The sequence below is a fragment of the Stegostoma tigrinum genome, chromosome 2 (assembly GCF_030684315.1).
Source record: "Stegostoma tigrinum isolate sSteTig4 chromosome 2, sSteTig4.hap1, whole genome shotgun sequence".
In the NCBI taxonomy this organism is placed as follows: Eukaryota; Metazoa; Chordata; class Chondrichthyes; order Orectolobiformes; family Stegostomatidae; genus Stegostoma; species Stegostoma tigrinum.
In genome coordinates this window covers 147772850-147794104 of record NC_081355.1, presented here as the reverse complement: position 1 = coordinate 147794104, position 21255 = coordinate 147772850, and the positions used below count along the sequence as shown (strand labels likewise).

Here is a 21255-nt window from a genome sequence, read left to right as displayed (position 1 = left end):
TTCCTGTAAACTTCTTCCGGACCTCTCCAAGGCCAGCACATCCTCCCTTAGATACAGAACCCAAAACTGCTCACAATATTCAAATTGCAGTCTAACCAGTGCCTTATACAACCTCTGCAGTACAACTCTGCTCTTATATTCTAGCCCTCTTAAAATTAATGCTAACATTGCATTTGCCTTCCTACCTGCCAAGTGAATCTGCATGTTAACTTTTAAGAGAGACCTGAAGTAGGATTCCCAAGTCCCTTTGTGTTTCAGATTTTTAAAGCCCTTTCCCATTTAGAAAATAGTTTACACATCTAATCTTCCTACTAAAGTATGTAACATCACGCTTTCCTACATCATAGTCGTTCTGCCACTTCTTAGCTCACTAGCCTAACATGTCCAAGAGTTCCTACAATCTCCCCACCTCCATAACACAGCCTGTCCTTCACCAATCCCTTTGTGTCATCTGCTCAGTTAGCAACAATACCCCTTCAGTTCCTTCATCCAGATCGATGATATGTAACATGAACAGTTGTGGTCCCAACACTGAACCTTGCAGAACATTACTAGTCACAGGTGGCCATCCTGAAAAAAACCCCTTTATCCCCACTCCATGTCTTTTAATAGTCAACCAATCCTCAAGTCATGCCAGTACTTTGCCCTGAACAGCATGGGTTTTTATGTAATTTAGCAGCTTCCAACGTGGCACCTTGCCAAAGTCTTCGGGAAATCAAATCGATCATGTCCACTGACTCTCCTTTAGCTAACTTGCTCATTATTTCCTCAAAGAATTTGAATAGATTTGTCAGGCATGGCCTCCCCTTGATGCAGCCATGCTGACTCAGTCTTTTTTAACTTTTACGCTTGATTCGCAGTAAACAACTGCACCTCCCAGTCACGAACCATTTCAACTCCCCCTCCCATTCCGTAGATGACATGTCAATCCTTGGCCATCTGCAGTGCCACAATGATGCCACCCGAAGGTTGCAGAAACTGCACTTCATATTCTGCTTGGGAACCCTGCAGCCCAATGGTATCAATGTGGACTTCACAAGCTTCAAAATCTCCCCTCCCCCCACTGCATCCCAAAACCAGCCCAGCTCATCCCCGCCTCCCTAACCTGTCCTTCCTCCCACCTATCCCCTCCTCTCACCTCAAGCCCCACCCCCATCTCCTATCTACTAACTTCATCCCGCCCCCTTGACTTGTCCGTCCTGCCTGGATTGACTTATCTCCTCCCTAACTCCCCACCTATACTCACCTTTATTGGCTCAATCCCCACCTCTTTGACCTGTCTGTCTCCTCTCCACCTATCTTCTCCTCTATCCATCTTCTATCCGCCTCCCCCTCTCTTCCTATTTATTTCAGAACCTCCATCCCCTCCTCCATTTCTGAAGAAGGGTCTAGCCCGAAACATCAGCCTTCCTGCTCCTCTGAGGCTGCTTGGTGTGCTGTGTTCATCCAGCTCTACACCTTGTTATGTCCTTCAGAACCCTAGAATGTAGTCCAGTCAGTCAGGTGGTTTATCCACCTTAAAACTTTCAGTTTCTGCAGCATCTTCTCCTTGGTGATGGTCATTACACTCACCTCTGCCCTCAACTATTTTGAAGTTCTTGTGTGGTACTCATGCGTTCCGCATGTCTTTACTCCCCATTATGACTTTCCTAGCCTCATTTTCCTGTTGGTTATTCTTGCCTCTCTCTTCTGCTTTAGATATCAAAAACAAAAACCCTTGCAACTTTTTTTCATATAACGAGCTAACTTAGCCTCACACTTCATCTTCTCCCTCCTTATTGCTTTTTAAGATGTCTTCTGCCGTTTTAAAGGTTTCCTAATTCTCCGGTTTCCCACTATTCTTCACTACATTATGTACTTTTTCTTTTGCTTTTATGCTGACCCTGGCTTCTTTTGTCAACCATGGTTGCTTCACTTTCCCCTTAATATGTTTCTTCTTCCTTTGGATGAATTTCTGCTGTGCCTCATGAATTACCCCCAGAAACTGCTGCTCAACAATCTTACCTGCTAGGCTTCCCTTTCAAACACCTCTGGCCTGCTCCTCCCTCATGTTTTTGTGGTTATCTTTACTGAATTGTATTAGGGTTATATCAGATTCCAGCTTCTCCCTCTCAAACTGCAGAGGGAGCTATCATAATGTGGTCACTGCCCCCTTGGTGTCCTTTCACTTTAAGCTCCCTCATCAAATCTGCCTCATTACACATCACTCTTGCCTGTTCTCTCATGGGATCTACCACAAGCTGCTCGAAAAACCCTACAAATTCTTATTCTTGGGATATGCTACCAACCTGATTTTGTCAGTCCACCTGTGTTTTGAAGTTCCCCGTGATTACTGTAGTAGTGTCTTTCTTCAATGTCTTTCCTGTGTCCTGATTAATTTTCTTCCCCACATCCTGACTGTTGCTAGGAGATCTGTACATAACTTCCATCAGGGTCTTTTTCCCTTCACAGGTCCACAACTCTACCGAGACAATTTCTACACCTTCTGACTTATATTACTTTTCATTTCTTACTAGCAGGCAACTCTGCCTTCCTCCTTTCAGTAGGATGCATACCTTTGGATATTTAGTTCCAATCCCTGGTCCCCTTGCAGCCATATCTCTGTGATGCCCACATCGTACTCAACCAATTTCAATCTGTACTACAAATTCGTTGACCTTGCTTCGCATACAGTGTGCAGTTAAGTACAACACCCTCAGCCCTGCGTTGATGGACCCCTGATCTGTTGTACCTGAAGCTGGATTCCGATTTTTTTCCATACTCTTTAGTTGTTTAGTTGTTTAGTCGTTTTAGTTGTTCTGAAAACTTTAATTACCTCTGCTGAGCCCTCATCTTCCTTTCACACTTTCCATAATTTTCTAGGTAATCCCTTTACCTGACTAAGGACGCAACAGCTCCACAAAAAGGCTCAGCATTACCACCTCTTGATAACTTAAAGAAAAACAATAAATGCAGCCGCACCAATGTGACACAAATAACAAATCTTTCTAAAATAAATATTCTGCAGAGATGATAATATTCTCCAAAGTTCAGAAGAATGCGAAGTGAGATCTTATTGAAATATAAAATATTTTAAAGGGGCTTGACAGGACCAAAGAGACTGTTCCCCGGCTGAAAGATCTAGCACATGGGGGTACAGTTTCAGAAGATGAGGCTGATCATTTAGAACTGAGATGAGGAGAAATCTCTTCACTTCAAGGGGTTGTGAATCTTCGTCTGGAGAAGGGTTTTGATCGCTTAATGTTTGGACAAGCCCCAATGTCAACTTGAAGTGGTCATCGTTCAGATGGTGGCCGTGTCGGACAGCAGAGCTTTTTGACCTTCAGGCTTTGTCAAAGTACCTTTTACCTTTTGGGGCCTCTTCAGGTACAATTCTCTTCCATAAGACTGCAAGACCAGGGAGCAACAGTGGACCATTCAATCAATCAAATCTGCTCCACCATAATATTGATACAATGAAAGATACGTGATTTTACTCAAATAATCAAAGAAAGATACTTAAGAAAATACCTTTCTGATGGGATCACCAAGAGATTCCAAAGTGCCCGGGTAGTTTTCAATCATTGAAATATGTAGGCTATTGTCTGCACGCTTAGGAAGAGCAGACACTACAGCATATGCTTCTTCTAACAAAGCACAGTTTTTATTGTTTCTTGCTTTGTTACGAATCAGCTCCTGAAAGGGACATGTAAATTTATAGCTCCTTACACTCTTCTATATAAAAACAAACAAAACTGAAAAGAAAATTGCTGGTAATTTGACTATTGTTGCTTTAGAAAACCAATACATATTATCAATATTTAGATATTAGAACACGACAACTGTTCGAGGTGGTGTGGCATAACCACTAATCTGTCAGATAAATGACATTACATTACACTAATTTACATAAGGTAGTGCATTTCTAAATATATGAATGCACATTTAAAAAAACTAATAATAATAAGAGGATTGTACAGCCCCAATTACTAACATAATTGTACATAAAGATACAATCCTCATATAAGCTTTGGTTCAATTGATAGCACTCTAGCTTCTAAGTCCAAGACCCATTTCAGAGCATGAGAACAAATATCAAAGCTGATTTTCCAGGGCAGCACAGATGAGTGCTGGAGGTGCAGTATTTCATGTGAGAAATTAAATTGAAGTCTCATGGCAATGATCTCATGGCAATATTTCAAAAGGTACGCATGGGAGTTATTCCCTGCATCCTCACAGGGACACAGCCTCATTTATCATCACAAAAACAAAGAGTCTGGTCATTCTTGTATTGCTAACACATTTTCTACACGACAACTGAAAAGTATTTCATTGGATGTAGCTTGCTTTGTGACATCCAGTAGTCATGAAAAATGCAATATTCTGTTTTAATGAATGTGCTTTAGATTGAAGCTGAATTGAAAAGTCATGGTATAAATCACAATAATTTACATATTGAAATTCAAACATAATCATGAGAGGCCGAGTGGTTTTCTGTAGTCATGAGTATCTTGTGATGGTATCGGCCAGTCTATCATTTTGGAGCAGTGGCAATATCCTTACTCTGTTCTGAATATTAAGTCATGTAATTTGAAACACTATGACTTAAAGTTTTAGCTTTGAGCCAAATCTATCCTCAAAGTCCAAATAACATCACCATGATCATGGCTAATTCCTATAAAATTCAGAATACAAAATAACTAAATTTACTAAGGTGTAACTGATTATACATTTTTGCATCCAAACTCTCAGTTATGCTGACGTGTTCCAATGATCAAATAAAATCTCTCTGATTTAAAAATCTAATTTAAAAAAGTTCAACTATGTTTATTAAGTTCTCACTAGGATGATTGGCAAAAATGCACGGAAAGATCAATGTTAATTTTCAATGTTCTAATCCCAGACAATCCATGCCTTACCTTGAGAAAATTTTGATATTTCAAGAGCCTGGTGGGAGGTTTCTCTAGGTAAGCATGAATAGGTAGCACTGGGGGTTCTGAAGGGTCCTCTGTTGATGATATTTCATCTGCGTATTTCTGAGACAACAAAATTAGTTAATTAAGAAAAGTGGTTTATCTTTGTAGAGTGCAATAAATGACAGTATATCCATCTTTCTTTGACTAGCAGAAGGTTAAACAGCACAAAGTTTACTATTTCATACCAAAGTATGCAATGTCAGCATAAAACTGTTTTCTAATAAAACCAGAGTGCTGATCAGTTGAGGACTTTAACACAGCACTTTTCTTACCATTAATCATAGCATGCTTGCAAAATAGTCAAAGAATAGCTGCATAAAATTATTTGGGGACATAACATAAACATGGTGAACCTACATTGTATCAATTTCAGAATTTGGCTTGGAGCTAATTTAAAAGCTAACAGGAATGCTTGCATTATAATACACAACTTTTGTTTTTGGGATGTAAGCATTGCTGGTAAGGCCAGCATATGTTGCTCATCTACAATTTCTTATGATAAACTGTAGTGAGCTGTCTTGTTGAACCACTGCAGCTCATCCAGCGTAGGTGTACATGCAGTGCTGTTCATAAGGGAGAATGTAAAGAGTTTTAAATCAATAGGTTCCACTCAAAAGGAATATCATAACTCCAGATACAATCCTCAAAGTACAAAGTAAATTTTTTGTGCATATTTTGCATTTGTTATTGTTCTTCCTAGATTGGTGTGATGCAAAGTATCAAAGCAGAAACGTGCCCCAACTCGCTAGTTTGTTGCAAACACACAGAATGCTGGCGAAACTTAATAGGCCCGGCAGCATCTGTGCTGAAAAATAGAGTTATTGTTTGAAATTTTCCCAGACTCTTCTTTCAAACTCTTATTTGTTAACTTGCTTTACCTGGACTTTTAGGAAGTGTGCATTAACTGAAATTTTGTATCAAAACTCTTATGTTTAAATCTGTTCCATCATGATTTTGCATTCACATGTCCAAATGCAATAAACTATTGAATCATTGAAGGACCGTTTTGTTCATTTACCTTTCGAACAGACCACGCAATGAAGAACAATGAGGGGAATATGAAAGAGGTCTTAGTGATGTCCGCAATGGCAAGATTTATGGCAGTATCTAAGTCGCGGGATGGGAGAAAATGGGAGTATCTTGCTGAATCCTTTATGTTTTTGCTGAGCAGCTTGGTATGATTCTCACTAAACAGTGATGAGTTGCTCGTTAAGGAAATTAAGGCTTGTGAAACTTCTAAGCTGGACTTCATGAATTCTTGACGTGGAGATCAGAGCCTGAACCTAGTAACTTCAACTTGCCACGTGCCACCCCACCAACCTCCAAATCCAACGCATTATCCTCCAACATTTCTGCCATCTGCAATCTGACCCCACCACCAAAGACATTTTTCCCTCCCCACCCTTATCTGCTTTCTGGAGGGACCACTCTCTCCGTGACTCCCTTGTCTGCTGCACACACCCCTCCAGCTCCACCACCCCCAGCACTTTTCCCTGCAACCAAAGCAAGTGCTACACCTGTCCCTATACCTCCTCCCCAACCCTATCCCAGGCTCTAAGAAGACTTTTCACATCAAACAGATGTTCACCTGCACATCTGTTAATGTGATATACTGTATCCACTGTTCCCGTTGTGGCCTCCTCTACATCGGGGAAACCAAACGGAGGCTTGGGGACCGCTTTGTGGAACACCTATGCTCAGTTCGCAACAAACAACTATACCTCCCAGTCGCGAACCATTTCAACTGTGCTGTCCCACCCCCGCCCCAACCCTCGGACGACATGTCCATCCTGGGCCTCCTGCATTGCCACAATGATGCCACCCGAAAGATGCAGGAGCAGAATCTCATATTTCGCTTGGGAACCCTGCAGCCCAAGGGTATCAATGTGGATTTCGCAAGCTTCAAAATTTCCCCTCCCCCAACCACATGCCAAAACCAGCCCAGCTAGTCCCTGCCTCCCTAACCATTCCTCCCACCTCAAGCCCCACCCTCACCTCGTACCCACTAACCTTATCCTGTCCTCTTGGCCTGTCCATCCTCCCTGGGCTAATCTATTCCCTTCCTAACTCCCCACCTACATTCACCTTCACTGGCTCTAATCCCGCCTCTTTGACCTGTCTGTCTCCTCTCAAACTATCTTCTTTTTTATCCATCTTCTATCCGCCTCCCCCGTCTCCCTATTTATTTCAGAATCCCCCTTCCCTCCCCTATTTCTGAAGAAGGGTCCTGACGCGAAACGTCAAGCTTTCCTGCTCCTCTGATGCTACTTGGCCTGCTGTGTTCATCCAGCTTCACACCGTGTTATCTCCGACTTTAGCTTGCTGTTGGCTGCAGATGGCCTCCGTGTTGGATACCAGCTACCAAAATCTCAGAGCATGTTCTAAAGGTGCTGGCCTCATACAACCCATGTCTTTGGACAGTGGCATCTGACATATGGCAGTCTCTAAGAACCGTCATGGCATGTCTCCAATCCACTTACAGTACACTTCTAACTTTCAATGCTGCTCTTTGGACTGCACTGCCCAGTACCATATTAATGCTGTGGTAAGAACAATGTGCTCTCAGGAGGATGTAGCCAGCTCATGGATGAGGCTAAATCTCTGGTTACTTCACTACTGAACAGCGCTCACTCCCCTTGAGCCTACCTGGATGCACACAGCGTCCCTGCCTTGCCTTGCTACTTGCAGACATAAAGCTAAGAAATTTGTCACAATTGTCAGAATCTTCAATCAAGGGAAACAGCCTGTGCTCAGGAGATCTTGGCACAGTTATCAAAGGAAGCCTCCACTACCACACCACAGCCTTGGACACAGTTAGGTAGACACTTGGACGGTGAGTCAGGGTCCTCTCCTCATAAAGGATGAGAAGCCAAATGTCTCACAGCGCAACACCTATTTTGCCTCTTTTTGTACTATTGAGATCCATTTCCCCCTTGAAATGAGAGGCAGGTAGTAAGGGAGGTGAAAATAGGTAATACAACTCTTACTTGTGGTGCAATTTCACAAGTGTCCTGTACGAGTAGGCAGTGTAGAGGGCATGCAAGATTAATGGTGGTGGGAGCTTGAGTGGGAGACAGCAAATGAGGGAAATTGGTTCAGGAAATAGTGAGACCATGAGCTTTGTTTCAAGATGGGTAACAGTAGCAGCAATCTAGAAAGTGCAAGGTATCAGAGATAAGTTGTGAACACTTATGCAGGTGGCCTGGAGAAGGCCATTAACATTCTTTTAACACTGCTGGTCATGTTTCCAGATGGTTGAGGCTGCACTAACTCAGTCGACAACAGGACTAAATTTGCACAGTCTGGTGTTCTGGCCTACACTGCTGGTCCTGAAGAAAGAGGATCTCCCTTGTTTGCACCTAACCAAATAGCAGGACCTCCAGGTCCCTATCTGCAAATTGGAAGTCCATTTCCCCATCCACCATGTCCGGGGTAAAAGCCAGGAACATGCAGGGCAATTCTGGATTGACAATTTGTGTCTAGGAGCATATTGGGCTTTTATAGACGGCATGGGCAAAAGGGATGCTTTTTGCATATGTCTGGTGAATGGCAAATTGTTTTGAAAACAAAGTGTGGTGAGATGGGGACTGAATTGGATGGAGGGAATGCTACAGGATTGGGGTAGGAAGTTAATAAGGCACATTTGGTAAAATACTATCAGAAGTATTGTTGGGTTTCATGGTGAGAACCCCTCCAAAAAAAAATCAATGCACCTTTCACTTAGCCAAAAATAATAAAAGATTCAGCCCCTGCTCTAACTTAAAATGTGCCAAAAATGACAGACTTAAAAAAACAGCAAACTCTTCAGTAAAAGAGAATATCCTTAGAGTCTTACTGTTATAAAGTTTTTGTACCAAACATAAACAATACCATTATGTAATTGCATTCACTTTTTGATTGCAATCATATGAATCTGTGTCTATATTTATTCTCAAATGTATAAATAAACTTACTGTTGTCACACTGTGGTTTCATGACACAAGTCATTTGACACCAGTTTAAATACTTTGGCAGCATGAAGTACTAATAAAGTGTTTTACTTACATTTTCTTAAAATATAACTTACATTATAAAAGTCTTGGACAGCTGGGTTAGTAATATGAGATTCAGCCTGTACTTGTCCAACTAAGTAATGCATGTATTTATCAAATCCATCACTGTTCTTGATGAAGCATAACGCAATATCATCATCCGTCTGACATTTCAAAAGATCATTCAGGAATGTGCTGAAACAAAGTGAAAGAGGAATCTCTTATGCAATATTTGATTTAGTACATAAGCCTACCCTCATATGTCTGTTCTACACAGGCTTACAGCAGTGTTTACTGTCTGTTGAATGAATGATCACTAAACTTCTACCCCTTGCACGACTACAACGCAGAGATGAAGGTTCCTCATGGTAGACTGATTACCAAGGTTGGATCACATGGAACACAGGAAGAACTAGCAATCTGGATACAGAACTGGCTCAAAGGCAGAAGACAGATTGGTGGAAGGTTGCTTTTCAGACTGAAGGTCTGTGACCAGCAGTGTGCACCCAAGGATTGGTGCTGGTTCACTGCTTTTCATCATTTATGTAAATGATTTGTATGTGAATACTGGAGGTATGGATGGTAAGTTTGCAGATGACACCAAAATTGGAAGTGCACTGGACAGTGAAGAAGGTTAACCCACAGTACAACAGGATCTTGATCATATGGGCCAATGGGCCGAGGGCTGGCAGATGGGGTTTAATTTAGATAAATGTGAGGTGCTGCATTTTGGAAAGGAAAATCAGGGCAGGACTTTGTTGCTGAACAAAGATTCCTTGGAGTGCAGGTTCATAGATCATTGAAAGTTGAGTTGCAGGTAGATAGGATAGTGAGGAAGGTGTTTCATATGCTTGCCTTTATTGGTCAGTGCATTGACTACGGGAGTTCGGACGCAATGTTGCGGCTGTGGAGGACATTGGTTAGGCCACATTTGGAATACTGCATGCAATTCAGATCTCACTGCTATAGGAAAGATTTGTGAAACTTGAAAGGGTTCAGAAAAGATTTACAAGGATGTTGCCAGGGTTGGAGAGTTTGAGCTACAGGGAGAGGCTGAATAGGCTCGGGTTATTTTCTCTGGAGTGTCAGAGGCTGAGGGTGACCTTTAGAGGTTCATAAAATCATGAGGGGCATGGATAGGATAAATAGACAAGGTCTTTTCCCTGGGGTGCGTGAGTCCAAAACCAGGGGGCATAGGTTTAAGGTGTGAGGGGAAAAATTTAAAAGGGACCTAAGAGGCAACTTTTACATGCTGAGGGTTGTGCATGTATGGAATGAGCTGCCAGAAGAATTTCTGGAGGCTGGTGCAATAACATCTAAAATGCATCTGGATGGATATATGAAAAGGAAGCGTTTAGAGGGATATGGGCCAAATGCTGGCAAATAGGCCTAGGTTTATTTGGGATAAGTGGTCAGCTGGACGAGTTAGACTGAAGAGTCTGTTTCCGTACTGTACATCTCTATTAATCTATGACATGTTTGGATTTGCATCTGCATCCAAGAATTTCCTGACAGACCTCAGCAAACTCTGCACTCAGATTTGAAATGGAACAGTCAAATCAGCTTCTTTTCCTTGACATGATAATTGTTTTTTACTACCTACTGCAAGCTGACATTTACTGATCTTTGTGAGTGTTAGGATTCGCACGGTCTCACTTGCGGCAAGATCAGCCTTATTGGCAACATTATGAATAAGGCCCTAGTCATCTGCACATTGTGTAAGTTTGGTGCTGAGATACAGTATATCAAAGCTATCCTGCATGGTAATGGTTATCTGCTCACTGTATAGAACATAGAACATAGAACATAGAAAAGTACAGCACAGTACTGGCCCTTCGGCCCACGATGTTGTGCCGTGGAATAACCCTAATCCAAAACTAAAATAACCTAAACTACATTCCCCTCAATTCACTGCTGTCCATGTGCATGTCTAGCAGTTGCTTACATGTCACTAATGACTCCGCTTCCACGACTTCCACTGGTAAGCAATTCCATGCGCTCACAACTCTCTGGGTGAAGAACCTCCCTCTGACGTCTCCTCTATACCTTCCTCCTAACACCTGAAAACTATGACCTCTCGTGGCAGTCAATCCTGCTCTGGGGAACAGTCTCTGGCTATCGACTCTATCCATGCCTCTCATTATCTTGTACACCTCGATCAGGTCACCTCTCTTCCTCCTTCTCTCCAGAGAGAAAAGTCCAAGCTCAGTCAACCTCTCCTCGTAAGACAAGCCCTCCAGTCCAGGCAGCATCCTGGTAAATCTCCTTTGCACCCTCTCCAAAGCCTCCACATCTTTCCTATAATAGGGCGACCAGAACTGGACACAATATTTCAAGTGTGGTCTCACCAGGGTTTAGTAGGACTGCAGCAAAACCTCGCGGCTCTTAAATTCGATCCCTCTGTTAATGAACGCCAAAACACCATATGCTTTGAACAAGGCACAATGTATGTACAACTTCCTTTTGCCTAAATAAATCAGAGTCTTGAGTGTATGTAGCTCACAGCATGCACAAAAGCATCATGCCGCAGTTTTGACGATTGGTCATTGACCAAAAACAGGATGCTAAAGGAATATCACACCTGCATTGAGGTTGTAAGGTCAGGTTTAGGAAGCATGGCAAAGGACCACTGCTTTCAGGATCTGACAACTGCCATTAGGTCAGCCTGACACTCTTCAGTAGTTCTAGTTTTTGGTGAAATGACGATGATTAGACCTGTGAGAAGCTACTTCTTCCCAGGACAGCAGTACAGACAAAACATTTAGCTTCCTTCCCCCTCAGTCCATCGTACTAAAGACATGCAGCAGGTGCTCAATTGCTTTACTTTGGTTTCTCAACTGATGCAGGCAGTGGATATACCATTTCTGTTGTATTTAAAATTAACCTCCAAAGAATGAGAGGACAGATAACAAATTTTCAGGCCTTAAAAGTTTAATTTTGAGAGATTAGGTCTCTATAGAGTCCATTATTTTTAAAATAATTTCATAAGTGAAGTTTATAAGGGTAGAATTCAGTTATTTACTTGCAGACTTCAGTGTTACTAACCTGATGTGAAAATCAGCAATCTCATTAATATTTCGGAAAATCGTTTCTTTGCTATTTGCTACCGAGGGCGGTACGTGGGCACTTGTTTCAGTATGTTTCACATAATGGTCAACAAAGAATTGTAAATTTCTCGTAAACTCTTTTTCAGTTGCAATAAGATCCTGCACAAGGAGGCTGTAATCACATAGATCATAATATACTGTTAGATAAAAACTTCTAATATGAACAATACATGTAATTATAGGGAAATACTGATACTATAAATTTTTGCATATTTAAATACATTTTTCAATTAAATAATATGTAAATAAGAGAAAACAGGTCTATGTCAATCGTATCTCATTAAACAAATAGTTAACATGAAAATCATTTTGAGAGAGAAGTCTGTGTATTGAGAATGAAAGTTGCTTATTCTTAGGAAAGAACAAGTTAGCTAATCAATTCATTTTAATAGAACACTTTAGAATGAAAATGGAACTTCATTCACTCACTATAACTTCCTTCTGTATTCCTCTTCTGATTCAATCTCACCAGGGATTTCAGGGCTTTCCAATGCAACTTCAGCTGAGAACTGCAAGTCATGAAAAATAAACTCGACAATAAAAGATGTCTATAACTGACCACTTTTTAACTTCTACTTTAAAAGAATGCTAAACCAGCATTTATTGTCTGTTTCCAGTTACCGTGAAAAGGCACTGGTGAGCTTCCTTCTTGAACTGCCATAGTTGACTGACACAAGTGTACCTAAAACGTCTAGACAAGTGAAGAGTATTCTAGGACGTTCCTGACTTACAAGTGGTGGACATACTTTGGAAAGTTGTCGGGGGGACATTGATTAGTTCACTACAGGATTCCTTACCTCTAACCTGGTGTGGTCGTAACAATATTTATATGGCTGGTGCAGTATAGTTTTGGACATGGGTAACCCCTCAAATATTAACATGGGGGATTCATGGATTGTAATATTTAATGTCAAGGGGCAACAGACTATCTCTTGTTGAGAGACAGTCATCACCTAGTAGATGTGTGGCATATTATTTTCAACTTACCAGTCCAAACCTGGATGTTGTTCAAGTCAGTGTGGACTCTTGATCTCAATATGGATTCTTGATCAGTATGGGAATCCAGGATTACAGGGAAAATGCAGGAAAGTCAGATCTGCCATGGTCCTTTTGAATGGTGGAACTGACTGGAGGGGCCAAACAGCATAATCCTATTCCTATTTCTTACGGCCGTATGGGCAGCTTCTGTGTCTTACAAGTCACACATTGTGCTGAATATTGAGCAGTCATCTGCAAATATACTCATTTCAGACCATATGAGGAAATGTCATTGATGAAGGAGCTGAAGACAGTTACGGCAAGAACACTTCCTTGAGGGACTAATGTAGCAAGGTCTTGATTTGATAGGCCTCGAACAACTACAACCATCTTCCTTTGTGCTAGGTATGACTCAAAATAGTCGACAGTCACCCCTAATCCCCTGGACTTCAGTTTTCTGAGCTCTCTGTGTGGCTTTGCAGTCAAATTTCAAACTGATGAGAAGGGCATTCAGTCTCACCTCACCTCTGGAGTTCAATTTTTTTGTACGTGTACTCAGGTCGGGATTTTTAGATTAGATTAGATTCCCTACAGTGTGGGAACAGGCCCTTCGGCCCAACAAGACCACACCGCTCCTTGAAGCATCCCACCCAGGCCCATCCCCCTATAACCCGCACACCCCTGAACACTACGGGCAATTTAGCATGGCCAATCCACCTAGCCTGCACATCTTTGGACTGTGGGATGAAACTGGAGCACTCGGAGGAAGTCCACGCAGACACAGGGAGAGTATGCAAACTCCACACAGACAGTCCCCCGAGGCTGGAATCGAACCCGGGTCCCTGGAGCTGTGAGGCAGCAGTGCTAACTACTGAGCCACCGTGCCGCTCTATTTGTGTTGTCCTAGTGGAAGCCAAAATGTGTATAAGTTATTTCTGAGCAATTGGGTTTTCATAACACCATTGATAACTATATTGATGACCGCTTCCAACACTTTCAGGATAATCAAGGTCATGATGGCGTGGTACTTAGCCAGTTTAAGTTTGTCCTTTTTGTGGACATTTCATTCCTGGGAAATCTTCTACATTGTTGGATAGATATCAGTATTGTAGCTGTGCGGGAACGGCCTGGTATGCCCAACTCTTGCATACAACTGCCAGAATGTTGTTGGGGCCTATAGATTTTGCAGTAACTAGCAGCTTCAGCTGCTTCTTGATGTCATGTGGAGTAAATCAAATTTGCTGAAGACTGTTGTCTATGATCCTGGAAACCGCAGGAGGATGGTGACATTGGTTGTGATGCACAATTATGGAGTTTAGATCTGATTTATTGGCCGTGGGTTCACTTTCCCTCACCTATTTCATGTCATTTCTGCTGTTTGGCATGCAAGTTGTCCTGTGGTGCAGTTTAACACACAATTTTAGGTGTGCTAGGTCTGCTCTTCTGCAGTCGTCACCAATATCTTGTGCAAAGCAACTGCACAATGAGAGAAGTGTGGAAAAAGAATCATACTGAACTTAATGTTAACTCTGTTCCTTTCTCCAAAGATGCTTGCAGATCTACTGAATTTCTCCAGCACTTCCTGGTGTTATTTCAGAGCTGATGCCAGGAATAGCAAGTTTGAGTTATAAAAACAGTCTGGGACTATTTTCCACTGGAGCATAGGAGGTTGAGGGGAGACCTTATAGAGGTTTATACAATCATGTGGGACATAGATAAGGTGAATAGCAAACATCTTTTCCCTAAGATGAGGGAATTCAATGCTAGGGGCATATTTTTAAGGTGAGAGGAGAAAGATTTAAAAAAGATATGAGGCGTAACGTTTTTACACAGCATGATTATTTTGTGGGATGCACTGCCAGAGGAAGTGGTGGATGCAGATATAGTTACAACATTTAAAAGACATTTGGATAGGTACATGAATAGGAAAGGTTTAGAGGGATATGGGCCAAATGCAGGCAAGTGGGGCTACTTTAGCTTGGGAGCATGGTTGGCATGGGCCAGTTGAAACGAAGGGTCTATTTCCGTGCTATATGACTCTATTGTTCCATAACTCCAGCTTCTGCACTTTGACAGAGATTGTGAATTTGGCTGAAGTCCAATTTGACTGGGCAAAGAGTAGTACATTAATACCAACTGAATATTCAATTGAAATTATCTGTTTCAAATTGTTTATCTCTCATCCAAGTAAGTTTTAGTGTGAATTGCTAACTGTATCATTCTTTTTCCTTTTAAAGGGCAATTTTTCCCCATTTTAATGTGGGTGAAAGTGTTAAATTGGGGAAGACTAATTACAACAGTATAAAAGAATTTGTTGAGGGGTGTTTTTCTGATGGAGGTCAGTGACCCTATTCAGTAAGTGCTGGGACCTGTGTTGTTTGTACTGTTTATAAATGATTTTGAAGAAAAGGTGATCTGATTAGTAAATCTGCAGATTAACACAAAAATTGGAGAAGTTGTGGATTGTGAGGAAGGTTGTGAAAGGATACAGGACAATATAGATCAGTTGGAAAGTTGGGCAGAGAAATGCCTGATGGAATATAATCTGGACAAATGAGTCAATGCATTTGGAGAAGAAAGTATACAGTAAGTGGCAAGGCCCATAGGGGCTAAACAGAGGGATTTTGGCTGCAAGTCCTTATCTCCCTGAAAGTGGCAAAACAGGTGCATACGATGGTAAAGAAGGCATACGGCATGTTCGCCTTCATCAGGCAAAGCACTAAGTATAAAAGTTAGCAAGTCAATTTGCAGTTATACAAAGCTTTAGTGTTTGGAATATTTTGAATATTGTGTACAGTTCTGGTCATCGCATCGTTGGAAAAATGTGGAGTCTCTAGAGAGAGTGTAAAGAGATTTTACCAGGTTGTTGCCTGGATTGGAGTCGATTAGTCATAAAGAGAGTTTGGTCAAACTTGGACTGTTCTTGCTTGTATTGGAGGCAGACGAGCATCCTGATAGAAGTGTATAAAATTGTGAAAGGCATGGATAGGGTGGATAGTCGTAGTCTTTTTCTCAGGTGGAAATGTCAAATACAAGAGGGCGTACATTTAGGGTGAGGGGGGAAAATTTAAAGGACTAGAGGGCATAAGTTTAAGGTGAGAGGGGAAAGATTTAAAAAGGACATTTTACTTTTTCAAGCAGAGGCTGGTGCTTTTATGGAATGAGCTGCCAGTGAAAGTGGCGGAGGCTGGTACAATTACAACATTTAAAAGGCATATGGATGGGTATACGAAGAAGAAGAGTTTAGAGGGATATGGGTGAAATGCTGGCAATGGGACTTGATTTATCTAGGATATCTGATCGGTATGGACGATTTGGACTGAAGGGGTCTGTTTCCATGCTGTGCATCTCTATGGCTCTATGATTCTTTGAGCTGTGTGAGGTAAGTCGTTTTTAAACAGTGGGTGCTAAGTACCTGGAATGCACTGATGGAAGGTGGTAGAAGCAGTGTTGATAGCAATGTTTAACAGGCATTTAGATAGGTACATGAACTTGCAAGCTGATAAGATTAGTTTAGAATAGCACCATGGTCAGTGCAAACAAGGTGGGCTGAAGAGTGTATTTCTGTGTTGTACCGTTTTATAAAAACCGAAAGAACTCCGGATGCTGTAAATCAGGAACAAGAACAAAGTTGCTGGAAAACTACTGTTTTATATTGTTCTATGAGGTTCTATCTTTAAGTATCTTGAAAATAATATGAACAATATGGTTTTTCTAAGTAGAAAGCAGCAAATAATTTTTTCAATTAAAATGTAAAATGATCCTATGGTAACAATATAGGATTCAAGTTGCATTGTAAACTGCAAGATTGAAAAGTGATAATGGGAACTGCAGATGCTGGAGAATCCGAGATAACAAAGTGTAGAGCTGCATGAACACAGCAGGCCAAGCAGCATCTCAGGAGCACAACAGCTGACGTTTCGGGCCTAGACCCTTCATTTCTGATTAAGGGCCTAGGCCCAAAACGTCAGCTTTTGTGCTCCTAAGATGCTGCTTGGCCTGCTGTGTTCATCCAGCTTTACACTTTGTTATCTCGCAAGATTGAAAAAATGGCTTATGACTGGACTGACAGGCAGGTTGCCAACATTACCCGCTCTTACAGCTTACTGAAAATGCTTGATTAGTTCAGATCTACATAAGTAGGATTAAACACCCCCTTCCTGCTGGTGGTGGCTTCCAAGAACAGTAAATGGCAGCTAAGCAAGGATCAAGTGACCAAAGTAATTTTAAACCACTTTACCCCACCCACTGCATCCCAAAACCAGTCCAACCTGTCTCTGCCTCCCTAACCGGTTCTTCCTCTCACCCATCCCTTCCTCCCACCCCAAGCCGCACCCCCATCTACCTACTAACCTCATCCCACCTCCTTGACCTGTCCGTCTTCCCTGGACTGACCTATCCCCTCCCTACCTCCCCACCTATACTCTCTCCACCTATCTTCTTTACTCTCCATCTTCGGTCCACCTCCCCCTCTCTCCCTATTTATTCCAGTTCCCTCTCCCCATCCCCCTCTCTGATGAAGGGTCTAGGCCCGAAACGTCAGCTTTTGTGCTCCTGAGATGCTGCTTGGCCTGCTGTGTTCATCCAGCCTCACATTTTATTATAAAGTAATTTTAATTGTTTGTTGTGTGCTTTCTGCCAAGAAGGATTCATGAAAATCAAGGCCTTTCCATTAGCATTCAAAATAAAAATTTAAATTAGAATAGTTTTGCCAGAGCTAGGAAACAGACAATAAGGGAATGACACATCATATTCCTGATTTTGCATGGTCACTTTTATCATTTATTCACAGTAGTCACTAGGTTTATGTGTTTCTGTGCAGAGAAATGTAATGCTTTCATGTGTGTGTGTGAAGTTGATGATACTTTATTGGAGTTTTGGTGTTTACCTTTAGTCTTTTATCCAGATAGGCTGGTGATACCCAACCTTGTCGGGCAGGTGTTGATTTGGTAGGTTTGGTCCTAACCAGCCATTTCAGTGGATGTGCAGAGTCAAGGACCTCCACATATTGCCGCTCTTTAAGATGAATGGACTCTTTCTCAGATGGTGGTGGGTTGTAGTCTGCTGTAGCCACGTAAATGTCAAAAACCTGCCATAAGGAAAAGATAGTATTGATTTTTTTAAAAACTGTTATTCAATCTGCCCACTTAGGGTTTCTTTCTTTCTTCACAACACTTAAATAGCATAATACAACCATCAGTCCAAAGGCCAGCCAGATCAGCACTGCAAGTAGGCAAATACAAAAGTAAATAGTTTCTGTCAGTTATATAAGTCCTGCAAGTTGCAACAGTCACGTAAGGCAGAATTTTTTTTATTAATCATTCATGCGATGCATACATCACTGGCAGGCCAACATTAACTGCTTGTCCCTAGTTGCCCTTAAGTAAAACCTTCCAACCCTGGCAATATCCTTGCAAGTGTTCTGAACCCTTTCAAGTCTCAGTGGGGAGTATTTAATCACACTCCTGACTTGTGCCTTGTAAATGGTGTACAGGCTTGGGGAGTCAGGAGATGAGTTATTCACCACAGTATTCCTAGCCTCGGACCTGCTCTTGTTTATGTGGCCACTGCAGTTGAGTTTCTGGTCTATGGTAACCCCCAGGATGTTGATAGTGAGGGGTTAGTGAATGTCACAGTGATAGTCAGGCATTTGTATGATGTGAATGTCACATGCCACTTGTGAGCCCACACTTGGGAAAAGTACAAATCTTGTTGCATTCGAAAATGGGTTGCATCAGTATCCGAGGGGCTGTGAATGGTGCTGAATATAGTGCAATTAATCAGGGAACATCTTGACTTTTGACCTTATAATAGAGGGAAGGTCATTGATGAAGCAGCTGAAGATAGTTGGGCCTAGTACACCACCCTGAGAAACTCCTGCAGAGATGTCCTAGAGTTGAGATGCCTGACCTCCCATAACCGCAATCATCTTCCTATGTGCTAGGTATCACTCCAATCAGTGGATAGTTTGCCCCCTGATACCCACTGATTCCAATTTTGGTCAGGCTCCTCGATGCCACACTGGTTGAATGCAGCTTTAATGTCAAGGGCAGTCACTCTCACCTCACCTCTGGAATTCTTTCATCCATGTTTGAATCAAGGCTCTAATGAGGTCAGGTGCTGAGTGACTCCGGCTGAATGCAAAGTGGGTGTTACAAGTAGGTTACTGCTGCACAAGTGCCACTTGATAGCACTGTGATGACATGTTCCATCACTTTACTTATGGATTGAGAATAGACTGGGGAGGGAGTGGTAATTGGCTGGGTTGGATTAGTCCTGCTTATTATGTACAGGACATGCAGGGCAATTTTCCAACCGTCATGTAGATCACAGTGTTGTAGCTGTACTGGAAGAGCTTGGCTACAGATGCAACAAGTCTGGAGCACAAGTCTTCAGTACTACTGCTGGAAAGTTGTCAGGGCCCAGTATTCAGTGTCTCTACCCATTTTTTGACATCACATGGAGAAAAACAAATTGGCTTAAGACTGGTACCTGTAATGCTGGGGACCACCGGAAGAGGCCGAGATGAATCATTGTTCGGCACTTCAGGCTGAAGATTGCTGTAAATGCTTCAGCCTTGTCTTTTGCACTGTTGTGTTGGTCTCTTCCAACATTGAAGGATTTTAAACTTGAGGCCACAACTGTGATAGTGGAATGGAGTGGAGGCAGGGCTCAAATGGTGCTAAGACTGGGGATGAGATGGAAATAGCTGTCTGTCAGCAATTGGGATGGAAATATGGTCTGTTCTTCTCAGGTTGAGAATACGGGAGGGGAGGTACTGTGGTGATCCACAGCAAGTTAGCCTGATAAAAGGGAGCCCAAGACATTCTTGCCAGGTCCAAACACAGAGGCTTTACAAGAAAGGTTGAAAAGTAAATTATAAAAACATATCTGCTGGTCATCCTGTGATTTTGTCTGAAAGAAGAAGCTAACGCTACAAGCAACAACAACCTTCATTGCCCCCTCTCAATGGGACTGTGCATTGGATCAATCTGTATATTTATGGGGAAGTGGTAGCCTAGTGGTATTATCGCTAGGCTGTTAAACCAGAGACTCAGATAATGTCCTGGGGACGAGGGCTCGAATCCTGCCAATGCAGATGGTGAAGTTTGATTTCAATAAATATCTGGAATTACAGATTCTAATGATAACCGTGTTGACGGTAGAGAAAAAACCCATCTGGTTCACTTAATATCCTTTACGAAGGAAATTGCCATCCTTACCTGGTCTGGGCTACAAGTGATTCCAGACTCACAGCAATATGGTTAACTCTGAACTGCGTCTGGGTAATTAGAGATGGGCAATACATTTTGCCTACCCAGCGACTCCCTCATTCCATGAATGAACAAAGAAAATAAAATTAATCAGGAGACTACCTCCTTCCTGCTGATTTCCTCCTCACCTGAACAAACTAACAAGTATAAATGGAGGCATATCAAGAAGAAAACTGGACATGACTGATACCACATTATTTTAACTGTCTGCTCTCTTTACCTGTTTAGGCAAGGTGGGGGCAGTTAAACGTGGGGCCATTAAATCCATTAACCATTAGAAAAGACCATTGTTCCAGCTGTTTGATCTATGAGTACGACTGAATTACTCTGTGACCAAGTACCTGCAGGATTTTACAGGAAGTCCAGGATAATCACCGATTAACGATGTTCCTATATAACAAAGGGTGAAGCTGGATGAACACAGCAGGCCAGGCAGCATCTCAGGAGCACAAAAGCTGACGTTTCGGGCCTAGACCATTCATCAGAGAGGGGGATGGGGTGAGGGTTCTGGAATAAATAGGGAGAGAGGGGGAGGCAGACCGAAGATGGATAGAGGAGAAGATAGGTGGAGAGGAGAGTATAGGTGGCGAGGCAGGGAGGGGATAGGTCAGTCCGGGGTGGACGGACAGGTCAAGGAGGCGGGATGAGGTTAAGTATGTGGGAAATGGAAATGCGGCTTGAGATGGGAGGAGGGGATAGGTGAGAGGGAGGACAGGTTAGAGAGGCGAGGACAAGCTGGGCTGGTTTTGGGATGCAGTGGGGGGAGGGGGCGAGCTGGGCTGGTTTTGGGATGGAGTGGGGGACGGGGAGATTTTGAAGCTTGTGAAGTCCACCTTGATACCATTGGGCTGCAGGGTTCCCAAGCGGAATATGAATTGCTGTTCCTGCAACCTTCGGGTGGCATCATTAT

The 21255-nt window shown here is 42.4% G+C and overlaps 1 protein-coding gene across 16 annotated transcripts in view; it reads right to left on the bottom strand.

Moving 5' to 3' along the window:
• obscnb (obscurin, cytoskeletal calmodulin and titin-interacting RhoGEF b) overlaps positions 1–21255 on the bottom strand; it is a 760766-nt gene that overhangs the window by 188453 nt on the left and 551058 nt on the right. For all 16 annotated transcript variants that reach the window (XM_059639939.1, XM_059639947.1, XM_059639941.1 and 13 more), the window contains 6 exons: positions 17960–18160; positions 12523–12602; positions 12032–12205; positions 9022–9181; positions 4899–5015; positions 3511–3675 (listed from right to left, as the gene is read on the bottom strand). In XM_059639939.1, coding sequence (XP_059495922.1) covers positions 3511–3675; positions 4899–5015; positions 9022–9181; positions 12032–12205; positions 12523–12602; positions 17960–18160 — 897 coding nt within the window. The remainder of the gene's footprint in view (positions 1–3510; positions 3676–4898; positions 5016–9021; positions 9182–12031; positions 12206–12522; positions 12603–17959; positions 18161–21255) is intronic.